At 45.6% G+C, this 13,439-nt stretch overlaps 1 protein-coding gene across 4 annotated transcripts in view; it reads left to right on the forward strand.

Annotated features, from left to right (window-relative positions):
* The first annotated feature begins 1,736 nt into the window (after nucleotides 1-1,736).
* MAP7D1 (MAP7 domain containing 1) overlaps nucleotides 1,737-13,439 on the forward strand; it is a 78,238-nt gene continuing 66,535 nt past the window's right edge. For all 4 annotated transcript variants that reach the window (XM_060257600.1, XM_060257601.1, XM_060257602.1 and 1 more), the window contains exon 1: nucleotides 1,737-2,442. In XM_060257600.1, the coding sequence (XP_060113583.1) occupies nucleotides 2,379-2,442 (64 nt within the window). In that variant the 5' untranslated portion in view covers nucleotides 1,737-2,378. The remainder of the gene's footprint in view (nucleotides 2,443-13,439) is intronic.

The following is a 13,439-nucleotide window of genomic DNA, read 5'->3' on the forward strand; positions in this document are numbered from 1 at the left end:
TCAGTGGTTACCCCACACCATTGTGTTGAGGAAAAACAAAATAAATGATAAATGAAAACAAAACTAAAAATGTGGATTATGAAGTGTTTTGCTGTGATTTGAGACCACAGAATGGCTTTTGTGTTGTTCTTTGGCCAATGCAGTTGGCACACTGGGATTAATGTGGTTGTTCAGCTTAGAATCCATAAAGCACTTCTTTTATTTAAAACAGTGTATAATGGATTAATAATATCAATGCTACTGGTCCCAAAGTCTTTGGTTAGAGTAAGTTATAACTGGAAGTAGGTACATGAAAAGCCTCGGGAAACAATTCTAGCTGGTCTACTCAGGAATAAGTCACATTTTCTCCTGGGAAGCTGTTCTTAGAATTGCCATTTCAGTCACTAGCAGAAAAAGATACATGTAAATAAATGTTGTTATTTCTATTTCTTTTTTTGTCAACAAGTCACAGCTGACCCCTCATGGGGTTTGGTGGTTTCCCATAATATATCCAGGTCAAGGCATCCTTTTAGATTTTTTTAAAAAAGAAATTGCAGATCTGCCAGGCCAAATGGCAGATAAAACAGTTTATGGCTGTGATCACACACACAAAATAATGCACTTTGAATCCACTTTCAATGCACTTTTCAACTGGATTTTACTGTCTTAACTGGCAAAACCCAGTTGGAAAGTGCATTATTTTGTGTGTGTGATCACAGCACGCAGTTAGTTTTATCCTGCTGGAGAGTGGGGAAATCTGTAGGGCTGAGATACATTGACATGAAAAGCTTCTTCTGGCTTGAGTGCAAGAGCACTCCGAATATGATTACAGACACCACCTTGATGCTCAGAGATGCTATGTTCTAAAAGCCAGTAATAAACATTGAAGCCTGCTTCACTGTATTGTATTATTGTGTTACAGCTTCTGTATTTTATTTATATTTCTGTGCTTGGTTGTGTCTGATTTCCCCACTTAGCGTCTTTTTTATAATAAATAGCATCTGCCAGACTGTTTTCATTTAAACTTCAGCTTTTAAAAAGTCTGCTGGGTTAATGTTTTCATGATAATGTCATAAACTGCCTCAGGGGTTTTAAAAAGAGGAAATATGGGCAGTGTTCATAGTAAGTACATCAGACCTGGAAGAGGGAAGCATACAAATGGGGAGGGGGCGGGGGGGGGAGACCGGCCAGCTGTTGCACTGGAAAGCGGCGGTGGAGGGGCTTTGGGAACAGGAGGAGAAGGAAGAACGCTCCCCCTCCCCGCTGACTGCAACGATGTATTACGTTGAGCAAAGGCTGTGTGTGATGCTGGCTCTCAAATTCCTGCAAAGCACGCAGGCATAGCAGCTCTGGAAATCCCCCCCTCCTCTAGCTAGGAAACTGGGTTGGGTCTTCTCCGCCCATCCTCCCTGCCCATCCCTGGCCATTCAAGCCCCCCCCCCCCCTTTTCTTCTTCTTTTTTGCTAAATGAGTCACCCGTTCAGCTGCTAGGCAAAGAATCTAACTTTCCCTACATAGCCTCACCATGTCTATGGGTGAGACCAAGTGGTAGAAGCTACAAGGGGAGAGATTGCCCATCTGGACTTTCCCAAACTTCCTTTATATATATAAGAAAGAAAGCTTGGGTTTGCACGCCCTATCAAATATTTGCAAAACAATTCCTCCCCTTTAAAAAAATGTTTCTCCCTACATGCTCTGCGAAGAAAGAGGGCTGGACCGTCTGCTAGTCTCTTTGGATGATCCAAGCTTCCCCCCCCCCTCCACCTTGCCATGGTTGCTTCCCGCTTCCGAGGCTAGGCCAGTAGTCAGGCAATGTACAATAGTTCAGATTCTCCGGTCTCTTTGCAACATCAGCTGCTCCAACGAAGCAACTGGAGGGGGTGGCTGGATTGATGTGGGTTTTTTTTTATTATTTATTGCTTCGATTCTCTCTTTCCTCTTTGGAAAATTTTGCTGCCTTCCAGATTCCAACAGCACCGGAGAAAACTATAAGGTTTTTTTTTTTTTGGAGGGGGGTGGTGGGCTCTATCGTTCCCCCAAGATTTTTGAATTTGGGAATTTTGGTTTATTTTGCATCGTAGTGTTTTAGAAGAAGCTCCCTCTATGTTCTCAGACTGAGCAAACTGGTTGTTTCCTCACCCCCCCCTCCCCCGTGGAAACGGAAAGCATCACCTAGGAAGAATGAACCCACAAGGAAAAGAAGAAAAGCCGTGAACGTGATATATAATATATACGTCTAATATTTAAAATCTATCTGTCTATATAGATTTTATTCTTTTAATTTATTTTTTTTTAAATCAGAGGTTTGGGGAGGGGATTATAAACAGGCGACAGCAAAGCAGAAGAAATCACAGCCGCCCCCCACCCCGCCCCACCGCACCCCCCCAAAGGAAAGCGCCATGGAGAAGAGGGAAGAGGTGGGCAAGGCCGCCGCCGTGAAGCAACAGTCGGATGATCTTCGAGGTAAATATTTGTGCAGCTAAGGAGACTTCGAGGATGATGTTGCAAATTGTTGCGGGGGGAGAGAGCGAGAAAGAGGAGGCGACCGTCTGGGAAGGGAACGGGCTCTCCTGGGTTCCCTCTAGATCTTGGAGAGGGGGGGAGGATGTCTGCTGCGGCAGCCGGTTGAAGAACAGCCTCTTTTAATGCTATCCCCCCTCCAGTATGAACTCATCGCTTGGTCATTGTGCGTGCATGTGTGCGTTGCTAGTGGGGTAGACCGCGGTGTGTGTGTGTGGGGGGGGTAGGGATGTGGTAGCTGCTGGAACCTACAGAGCTAAGGAGAAAGTCTTGGATTGGCGACTGGATGCAAAGATGGACCTTGCATTTAACTTGGGGGGAGAGTGATATTGATGCTTGTTCTCTTTCCTCCAACAAGGGGCACAGAGGAACAACCGGGACCCTGCAACAGGGCTCGTCCGGTCTTCTGCGGGTCATGAATTGATTTTCATTGCGGGGCGGGGGGCAGAGTTATAAATAACACTTTCCCAAATGCTACCCAACCCCAGATTGGCATCTTCTAACAGCTGTTTTTGGGGAGGCAACCCAGACCTCAAGACCCCCCCCCCGCCCCCTTTTCTGGCTGACCTGCGAGGTCAAAACTCCCTCCCCCCCATAGCTGTAGGCTGGCCCTTGGGATGGGCCAGAGGCTTTTAAGGCCTGACTCCACTCTTGTCTACACCACTGGGAATTCACTGGGGAGGACAGAGTCAAAGGAAGGGGGCTGGGTCAACCCTGCACAGAGCTACATGCGTCTGCTGGGGGGGGGGGGGGGCGTGATCTCTAGTTTTCTGGCTGTTTCCCTCCCATCCCGAGGTAACTGGGGGAATGCAGCCTGCCAGACTTTGCTGTCTCTGCTAGTAAAGTTTGTCCCAATCTTATCTGTCTTCACAGTCATATATGTATTTTGGCAAATTTTCCCCTAGACACAAATATTCTGCTTGTCTGCAAAAGTCAAGCCCTGCACACTCTGGTTGTGTGTGGCAGACGTGTGTGTGGGGGGGTGTCCATTCTAAATTTGGACAACATTTTTAATTCTGTAGTTTTTTTTTAAAAAAGTAGTATCGCTTTTTGGATGTTTGTGTTTGAGATCTCTGAGAAGCTTAGTTTGCTGGCTTCATGAGGGACTCTGGGCTAAAAGTTCCTTTGGAAACTCTTAGGTTTCTGGGTTTTCTTTGTCCTCAGCTGCGGGAAGAACTTAAAAAAAAACACGACAGGTGTTTGGAAATTAAATCAGCGGACTCCCATGTTGAAAATCCCATGATTCTTCTGTGGCAGGCTTGCAAATTGTTTCTTTTAAAAGTTCAGGTTGAAAATTCTTCCCTTTGTTTTTTGTTTATCAAGAGGCTATTAAATCTCTGACTCTTTCTTTCTCTCACCCCATTCTTTCATTAGCATTTGATTTCACTATCCTTTATTTCAGTGTACTATTCCCTTAATGTGGACTTAGATTTTTTTTTTTGCAGAATAAAAGTAACCAAAATGGAAAAGGTGGAATGTTATTTGAAAATTGAGTAGTGATGTTGCTAAAAAAAAGAAATTGGTGGAAAGCTTTTGTGGTTGTGTGTTTGCTTGCAAAGTGAAGATGCCACTTTGGTGTAATCATCTAGGAGAATCCAACTATGAGAATGTTTGTGGGGGGCGGGGGAAGGGATCGTGGAACCAGCAAGTGGGGGGGTGGGGAGAGTGCTGCTGGATTCTGAGTTCTCCACAAGCCTGAGGCGTGGCCTGTTTGGACATGCCTGGGGTGAGTAACTTGGTGACTCTTAAGCACATGGTAGTGTTGGGGTGGGGGGGAGCATGGAGTAGCAAACCCAGCAGACTTCTGGGTCTTCCCAGCACCAGTTTTTAGCACTAAATGTATGGGCTCATCAATGGAGACTTCTAGAGGCTTATTATAGATATGCAAAGACCCCTATCAAAATAAAGCTTCCTTCTGAGCTGCTGCTATACAAATAAAGGTGATCCCGACTCAAGGAAAAGAAAAGAAGCAGACCCACAGAAATCCCAGCTTTTGTGTTCTTGGCCATTGAGCTTGTCTGGAGGGGGGGAGCACCTGTTTAGTTCAGGCCTGCTTCCATTTTCAGTCTCAGGGTAGAGAGGGGAACAGTATCAGCAAGAGGCGAAGAGGGGTCAGTTTCCTCTTTGGTATAATGGGGTATAAGAGGACACCAACCCAGGGTGATGTCTTCTATTCTCAGTCTCCCTTGCTCACTAGAGAGCAGGGCCGGAGTACGGTGCCAGTGCAGAGAATCAGTCTGTGTCCCTTCAGGGGGACCTGCAGCATGCGTGTGGCTTCCTTCACAAGCCAGTACAGCACATGGGCAGCAGTTTGGGGCCTAGAGGCCATGATTAGGAGATTAGGCCTGGAGCCCTTTCCTTTGTCTTTCCGGAGGGTGTTCGACAGGCAAAACCTTTGGAGCTAATTTGATTCTCTCAAGTGCCTGAGACTATCAGCCATGCCCTTGGAGAGACCTTGTTGGCATTTGGCAACTGTAGCTCTGTCTGCCCGTCAGCTCTGGATGTTGTGTGCAGGCGAATGCTCTGGGCAGCACAGACTTCACCATGGGTGTAGAGTAAGAATTCTCTTGAGAGGAAGGAAGGAGGTGTTAGTGAGAGGTGATCTATATGAGGCTGGCAACAGTCTCCCTCCTCCTTTGTGAAATAGGGCTCCAGCAGCATCAGAACTTTTCACACCTTGGGCAGTAGTAAATATGGCTTTTCATCTGGAGGTATGCTCTACAACAAACTGTGGCTGATTCCCAGTGGGCTTTTTGTCAATTTTATCATGTTGACCCCTAAGATTTGTTTCAGGCGTGGGCCTTAAAAATATAAAATAACAAACTGACTAGTTGACAGAGTTTGTAGTTTTCTTGCTTTGAGGGCTGATCTCATCTTTATGCCAGTTCTGACCGCTGCCCAGTTGCGATTGCCTGCCTGTTATAGGTTTTGTGATTGCCCTGCAACTGCCAACTTGCTTGTCCAAACAGGCTCTTGTTTGCTTTGGAGGCTTGATTCAGTGGGTAGAGCACCAGAACTGGACCAGACTTCAGATCCATTCCCAGCCACAAATGCAAGAGCAAAATTGCATCGTGCTGCCTTGGTTCCATTTCTGTAAAATGGGACACATGAGCTTCATGAGATGTTGTGCCACCGTCATGTTATGGCAACTGTTTGTGTTTCCCTTTATAGACTAAGACAGGGGTAGGGAACGTTAGCTCTCCAGATGTTTTTTGCCTACAACTCCCATTAGCCCCAGCCAACATGGCCAATGGCTGGGGCTGATGGGAGTTGTAGGCAAAAAACATCTGGAGAGCCAATGTTCCCTACCCCCGGACTAAGACAACTCAGTTGCAGACAATGGCTATACTGCAGCATCCAACAATGTGTGGATATATAGCAGTAGTGATTTTCCTTTTTTTTTTTTTTTAAGGAAAAGTAAATTAAAAGGAACAGCGTGGCAACAGGGAATTATCAGTCTGTCATGTTTCCATCCAATCCTTTCCCCAAGGAGCTTGAAGCTCATTTGATCCCCGCAACAACCCTGTGAGGTAGATTAGGCTGAGAGAGAATGGCCAATGCCACCTAACAGGCTTTGTGGTAATGTGGGATTCTAGGCCACCTGCCCATCTCAAAAGAGCAAACTTCAAGAGTATATCCTAACCGGGTTCCATTCATAGGCACAGTCCAGTGGGCATGGCAGGTTCAACAGGCAACGTTTCCATCAGCACTGTGACTGACTTTTGGTTTCCCTACCAAGGATGGCAGTGGGCACTGGGTTGGCATGCTGGCTGAGTTGACCCTGGGCTGGAGTAGATCTTGATGGGGCCTCTCATCTCACTTTGCCACACAGTCATTCCTGAAGGTGCCTCGAGATCTGGACAGAGGTGCTTGCCTTTGATGACTGAGGTTAGAAGAAAAAGAAGAGATTGGATTTATACCCTGCCCTTCACTCAGAGTGGCTTACAATCTCCTTTCCCTTCCTTTCCCCACAACAGACACCCTGTGAGGTAGGTGGGGCTGAGAGAGCTCTCGCTGAACTGCTTTTGAGAGAACAGCTCTGCTGAGAACTTGTGGGTGATCCAAGGTCATGCCAGCAGGTGCACATGAAGGAGAAGAAATCAAATCTGATTCTCCCAGATTAGAGTCTGCACTCTTAATCACTACACCAAACTGGCTCTTAGAATGTAGAAGGTTTGACCACCTGCTTCCAATGTTTTGCTGATGTGGTGTTGTAGTGGTTACAGTGTCAGGCTAGGATCTGGGAGAGCCAGGTTTGAATCCCTGCTCTGGCATGGAAACTCACTGTGCGACCTTGGCCAGTCACACTCTCTCAGCCTATCTTACCTTACAGAGTGACTGTTGGGATAAAATGGAGAATGGGAGAATACTGTTGTAAGCTGCTTTGAGTCCCCACTGAGAAGAAAATACAGGGTGTAAATATCTAAATAAATTCTTACATAAGCAAGCTTGGGGCATCCAGGTGGTAATGAGGCTGGTGTCTCAGAATTGCATGGAGCACTAGCGTGGAGGGGATGGAGTTTCCTGCACTGGAGAGCTGTGTGACATTTATTTATTTATCCTTACCCTTTCTGCTAAAGAGCACAGGTTGGTGCCTGTAACTTCACACTTCCCTTTGTAAAAAACAGCCCTGTTAGGTAGGTCAGTGTAAAATGGCAGAGTGGGGATTCAAATCAAGTTCTCCTCTATCTTAATTTGACACTCTGGCCACCACACTGCTATTTTTTTTACCATTTTGACACTAAGGGAGGGTTCCTTCTCTTGTGCCTTGCTGATTTTGCATCCAGAATCCTTAAGATTGGGGGGTGGGATTTGCAGGAGCAGTGAAGTCCCTGTGGAACAGCAGGCACCTGTGTGCAAATACTCTGGTACACTTTAAGTTATTGAATTAAAACAAAATAACATCCAAGAACCCATCAGTTTGGAACCAGATCCTTTAAACAGTTGGGTCACTTGCTGTTGCTGATGTTTTCCTTATCATTCCATAAGTAAAACCACTAAGAGGCTGAATTACTTTTCTTTTTCTCCTGGGATATAGGGGTGTATGAGTCCTGCAACCTCCTGCCCTATTAATTATGGCCCTGTGACATGCTTGGCAGTGGCACAGAAGCAGCCATAATGTACTTGGGTCTCTCCACCCCTCCCCCCCTCTCTGAAAAAATACACAATCAAAGTTTGTGCTGAAGCTGAGGTTGACTCTGTGAGCTCCACCCCATTACTCTGCCAGACAGGATGTGGCTAAGTATGGCTTCATGGGCTCCTTTTGTGGCGTGGAAGAATCAAAAGACCAACCTACCGCTCTGTTTTCCTCTTGCAGAGGCAGCTGAGTCACCCCAAACTCTAAACCGCTGGGATCTTTGCAGCATTTAAGCCACTGCTTTCAATTAATATTATTATTTTGATTGTGCAAAGCAATCAAAACTTTGTGCTTGCTCCCTCGGCAGCCGGTTTCTCCGGCAGATGAGTTCTGAGCTTTCCATTGTTTAGAGTAGAGCGGGACATTCCTTTCCTTCCTCTCCTGATGTCCTCCAGATGAGGAGGCACAGGCTGGAATGTATACACACTGAACAATGAGGTTTCACAAGGGGAATTGCCCAAATGAGAGCAAGTGCCTTTGATCAGCAGGGGGAGCTTTTGTGCGATGGGGTCCATCTACTTTGGGAGGGTTTTGCTGATGTCAAGCTGAGGCTGGGCTAACAGTAGTGTATTCCATGGGGCTGTGTAAGCCAGTGTTTCTCAAACAGGGCCAGAATTCCTGCTCAGCCATTTCCTGGCAGAGGCCTGCACATTAAAGTGGATGAACCAAGGCAGAAGACTGGCTTTGGCTCCCTTTTCCCATAAGGTCCCAAGGTTGTTGTGGGTAATACACCAATTTGCTTTTGCTTCTTTCAAAGGTGCTATAGGACAGCATGGATTAGACAGATACGTGGAGAAAAAGTCCACCAATGGCTACTAGCTACAATGACTAAATGATTAGATTACTGCAATGCTCTCTAGATGGGGCTGCCCTATTTGGAAGTATTTGGAAACTTCAATTGGTACAGAACGCTGCAGCCAAGGCGCTGACTGCAATGGGTCATAAAGACCATATCACTCCAGTCTTAGCCCACCTACACTGGCTCCCAGTTTGCTTCTGGGCACAATTCATGGTGCGGCTGGCCCTGACTTTCAAAGCCTGATTTGATTCTAGACCAACATACCTGAAGGACCACCTAATCCTTTATGAACTTCCCCAACAGGGCTGCCAGGTCTGTGTTGGGAAATACCTGGAGACTTTGGGGGTGAGCTGGGAGAGGGCAAGGGCCCCAGCATGATGCAATGCCATAGAGTCCACCCTTCACAGCAATGATTTTCTCCAGGGGAGCTGATCTCTGCCACCTGGAGATCAGTTGTAAAAGCGAGAGATCTCCAAAGCCCACCTGAAAGCTGCCAATCCTACTCCTCAACCATTATAGTCATCTTTGGTGGCCCTGCTTCGGGTGCCCCATCTTCTGAGATTATACAGGTGGCAACCTGAAAGGAAGGCCTTTTCAGTCATGGCACCAAAGCTCTGGAACTCTCTCCAGAGGGAAATTAGTCTGTCCCCTTCTGTTGCTGTCTTATGCCAGCAGGTGAAGACTTTTGTTTTGCTTGGCATTCCTCAACCTCCTTTCTAACCACTCTTTTATGTTTTGTATGCATTTTAACTCTGTTTTCTCTTTTAAAAGTTGATTTAATGAGGTATAGGTCTGGCAGAGGGGTTTATTTTAATAGTTGTGCAATGTCTTTTATCATGTATGTTTTAAATTGTTAGCCACCTTGGCAGCCCTTGGGCAGAAAGAGAGGTTATAAATTTTGTAAATAAACAGATAAAATAAATGGAACCTCCATATTCAGAGGCAGCCAACCTCTCAGTCAGTACCAGTACTAAGAGGAAACATTAGGGGAAGACCTCAGTCTTTATTTCTTTATAGTCCGCCTTTCTCACTGGGGATCAATAACACAGAGTAAGTCAATACAATCAACAGGATTTGGCATCCAATAAACAATGCAATAGGATTTGTATTGTAAAAAGCTGGAACCAATCAGAAATCTGAAAATGGAACTGAAGCAAAGTATTAACATAACATTTAAAACAATTAAGTAGGAGGCTGTTTACAAAACAAGCAGTATGAGCTATATCTAGTAGGAAAGGCCACAGTTCCTACACAAGTTGCTCTCTAAACCATTATCTACAGCACAACCCTTTTACCTGTGCAGAAAAACTCCATCTTGAGTAATGCAGTTTTGCCTAGTTTGCAGAAAGTCAGGAGACGGGGAGCCTTCCTGACTTCCTCAGGCATGTAGCCTCTATGCCTCTTTGTTGGCCCTCCAGGGCAGCTGGTTGGCCAGTGAGTGAAACAGGGTGCTGGACTAGATGGACCACTGGTGTGATCCAGCAGGGCTCATGTTCAGCCTTGTGGGTTGGTTTCTACTTCAAAGGGCATGGATGCCAAGCATAACGGTGTTCCCAGCTCCTGTCTCTTTACGATCAAATCTCCCCCACTCTCTAGGCCAGTAGCACCGCTTGCACCATCTTATTGGGGCTGATTCTCCTAGAGTTAGCTCAACCTTGACTTTGGCAGGGCAAAAGAGGTAGCAGGTGTCCTGGCACTCTCTTCCTTGAGCTCCCTGTGTCTTTCAGCTCACATACAGCTGCACAAGTGCTCCATCATTGCAATCCGGAGTGACAGGCGTTGCAGGGCATCTCAGGTTCCTTTGGCTGGCTCCCCCCCTCCCCACCCATGTCTATTTGAGCCAGAATGTAAGCTGAAGCCTGCTGCTAAGCCATGCCAAAGTGCAAGCACAGCTCTAGTCTGCACACACATACACACCCGGCCCTTGTTCCTTCCCAATTCATCTCCAGGATGTGTGCCCATGCACGGGCACCTCCACAAAGGCTGTTTCAGTAGCACAGCACTCTCAAATTGGGGTTTTGTATGAGGTTTCTCAAAATGACATTGCTTTAGGTTTTTCTAAGCCATTAGACCCTGTTCTTCTGTAGCTCTCTAAATGCTTTTCTCAAAAAGAAATGCTGCCGGCTGGGAACGCTTTTGTGTGCATATCCATTTTTTTGTGGAATTTAAGTTAGGGGAAGGGGAGTCATTACTTTTTCTTTCCATTATGGTACTTCTCAGAGTCAACCAATTAGGGCTATTTTTGGATGTTGGTCCGGGACAAATGAAAGAACTACTACTTTAGGGAGCAAATGATTCCATTATGATGAGTCGTGGCGCTAGTGTCGATGGTTTTTAATAAAAGTTTAGGTGAACTTCACAGAGGATAGGTTTAGCAACAGCTGTCAGCCATGATGGCTAAGCAGAACCTCTATGTTTAGAGGCAGTCTACCTCTTGTGAAAAGATGCTAGGGGCAGACAGGGAGAGGCCGTTAACTGCATAGTTTGAAAGGGAAATCCTGTGTATATGGCTGTTGAGGGAAGAGAAGAGTCAATATGCCTCATGCAAAAACAGGATCAGACATTTTATCTTTTATTTTAGTATCAAGTGAGCTGCCAGATAGGCTAGGAAAAAAATGAATTCCTTAGCAAAACGATATCCTTCGGTCTGACAGAATCTCTTTTACAAACATGATCTGATGTTCTGTCTTCCATCTTGTGTGCAGTCTCCAGTCAGCAAATGATGGCAAATCCTGCCTTGCTGTTTAAAACGTTTAAGAAAAGTTTTGTAGTGTCGTGTGGGGGGACATAAGAATGTTTATTATTTATTAATTTTACTTTAGGTATAATGTGCCTTTCTGCCTGAGATTTGAGGCAAATGACAGACTATCAAAGCAATGCAATAAAAACACCATTAAGTCATAACCAATATAAACATCAATTAAATTATTAAATTCTCAGGCGGAACTGTTTTGAGTTTAATGTCACTGTTCTGAGTTTAATGTCACTTTGCCTGTGGTCATTTAATGGCAAGTAAACATATGGAGCTGCCTTATACTGAATCAGACCTTTGGTCCATCAAAGTCTGTATTGTCTCCTCAGACTGGCAGCGGCTCTCCAGGGTCTCAAGCTGAGGTTTTTCACACCAATTTGCCTGGACCCTTTTTTGGAGATGCTGGGGATTGAACCTGGTAACTTCTGCTTCCCAAGCAGATGCTCTACCACTGAGCCACCGTCCCTCTCCTAATAAAACAGATTTTATATTTTAAGACTTCATGACTGTATTTTTTGCTTATTTGATATGCAAATGTGATGAACTAGTCCCAAGTTTAATGAAAGAGTATTAAGAACAACATTATGAAATTTTTGTAGTCAGTCCTACTAACATTGTTTCGGGTTGGCACTCTGTTTCTATGATAGATTCAAATCTACTAGCACCTTCAGACCCTCCAGTTGGTTTTCCTTCTTTCTCTGCCATCTGGAAAGCTGATTATTGGGGCAGTTGTATGTACAAATCCAAAGCGAGGACTTCAGTTCCCTGCTAGTGATCCAGCATCCTTCCAACACTGAAGTTTGTGGAGCAAAGTATAGATCCTGAAAAGCCTAGTAAGGCAGTTTCTGCCTCCATCTTGGAAGTAGTGTTTTGGTGTTTTGATTGGGCCAGTCTCACAGGGAGAAAGTCCCTAGTTCAATTCCTTCTAGCAGGGTGATCTGAGAGTCACAGTTGGTTGCCCAGAGCAAAAGGCGTCACAGCTCATTTGCTGGGATCATTGAGCATTTCCTGTAGATTACTTTGGGAAATGTATCTTTTCACACCTGGTTGACCACACCTGTTACTGCAATGTCAGCAGTCCTGCCCTAAGGGGAAGATACTCTAGCAAGAGAAGCAGCTAAACCAGTCCTTTCCTATCTAGGCACAAAGCTTCACTGAAAGAAGCCAGCCTCTAGTCTCCTCAGAGGGAGGAAGTCAAATTGACAGTGGGTATCCCACAGCTGTTAACAGCATAAATTGGAAAGTCCCTCCTCAGTATGGTTGCCATCTCAAGCCTAGAGATTTGGGGGTGGTAAAGGGGGGATTTGGGGAGGGATTTTTCCCCACATCTATGGTATACAATAGAGTTTGCCCTCTGAAATTGCCATTTTCTCCAGGGAGCTGATCTCTGGTCTGGAGATCTGTTATAATTCCAGGAAAACTCCAGGCCCCACCTGCATATCGGCAAACCTGCTCCACACAATTCTCCCTCACAAACTCATCAGTGTGTGGGGGGACAATACAGGTTACTTCAGCAAACATGAGTTCTTATGTTTGCTGAGTAATGTAGAATGGGCTTGGGAGCAACATTTCAAGGTAAAAGTCAAGAGTGGGAAAGAGGTGCTTTGCCCTTCTCCTGCCTGTTCCATTTCCTTGGCAACTTTTCCTGCCATAATATCTACTCAAAGTGGATTTGTGTCTGGTCATGCAGCCTAGTTCTGGGAGAAAATAATTGGCTACAAATACTTAGGAGGTAGTGCGGTACAGTGGTTAGATGGTTTAACTAGGATCTGAGGAACCCAGCTCTGCATCCCTTCTCTCTGCAATGAAAGTTTGCTAGGTGACCTTGGACCAGTCACACATGTTGTGAGGATAAAACGGAGGAGGAGGATGTAAGCCACTTTGGGTTCCCACTGGAGAGAAGGGTGGAGTATGAATGAAGAAAATAAACTGAGAGAAGAGTGTGCTTGAGAGAAAGATGGCCATGGAATGGACTAAACACCCCCTGCCCCATTCTGCAGACACATGGTTGAGCATCCTTCTATGCTGAAGGACATGTAATTCTGCTCACATTCTTTATGTTCTGTTTGCAAAGCAGCGTTAAAAACAGGGTTGAGGTAAATGCGTATAAAGTGCAGTCTCTTTCCCCCCTACCAGTCTTTGAGGTACCAAGCATTTCACTTGTGCAGTCTGACAAACATGTCTAGGTGAGTGAGTGTATCATGTCATACTGGAATGTGGCTGAAGGTGAATCAGAGAAAGCTTAGCTAGGG

The sequence above is a fragment of the Heteronotia binoei genome, chromosome 17 (assembly GCF_032191835.1).
Source record: "Heteronotia binoei isolate CCM8104 ecotype False Entrance Well chromosome 17, APGP_CSIRO_Hbin_v1, whole genome shotgun sequence".
Taxonomy (NCBI): Eukaryota; Metazoa; Chordata; class Lepidosauria; order Squamata; family Gekkonidae; genus Heteronotia; species Heteronotia binoei.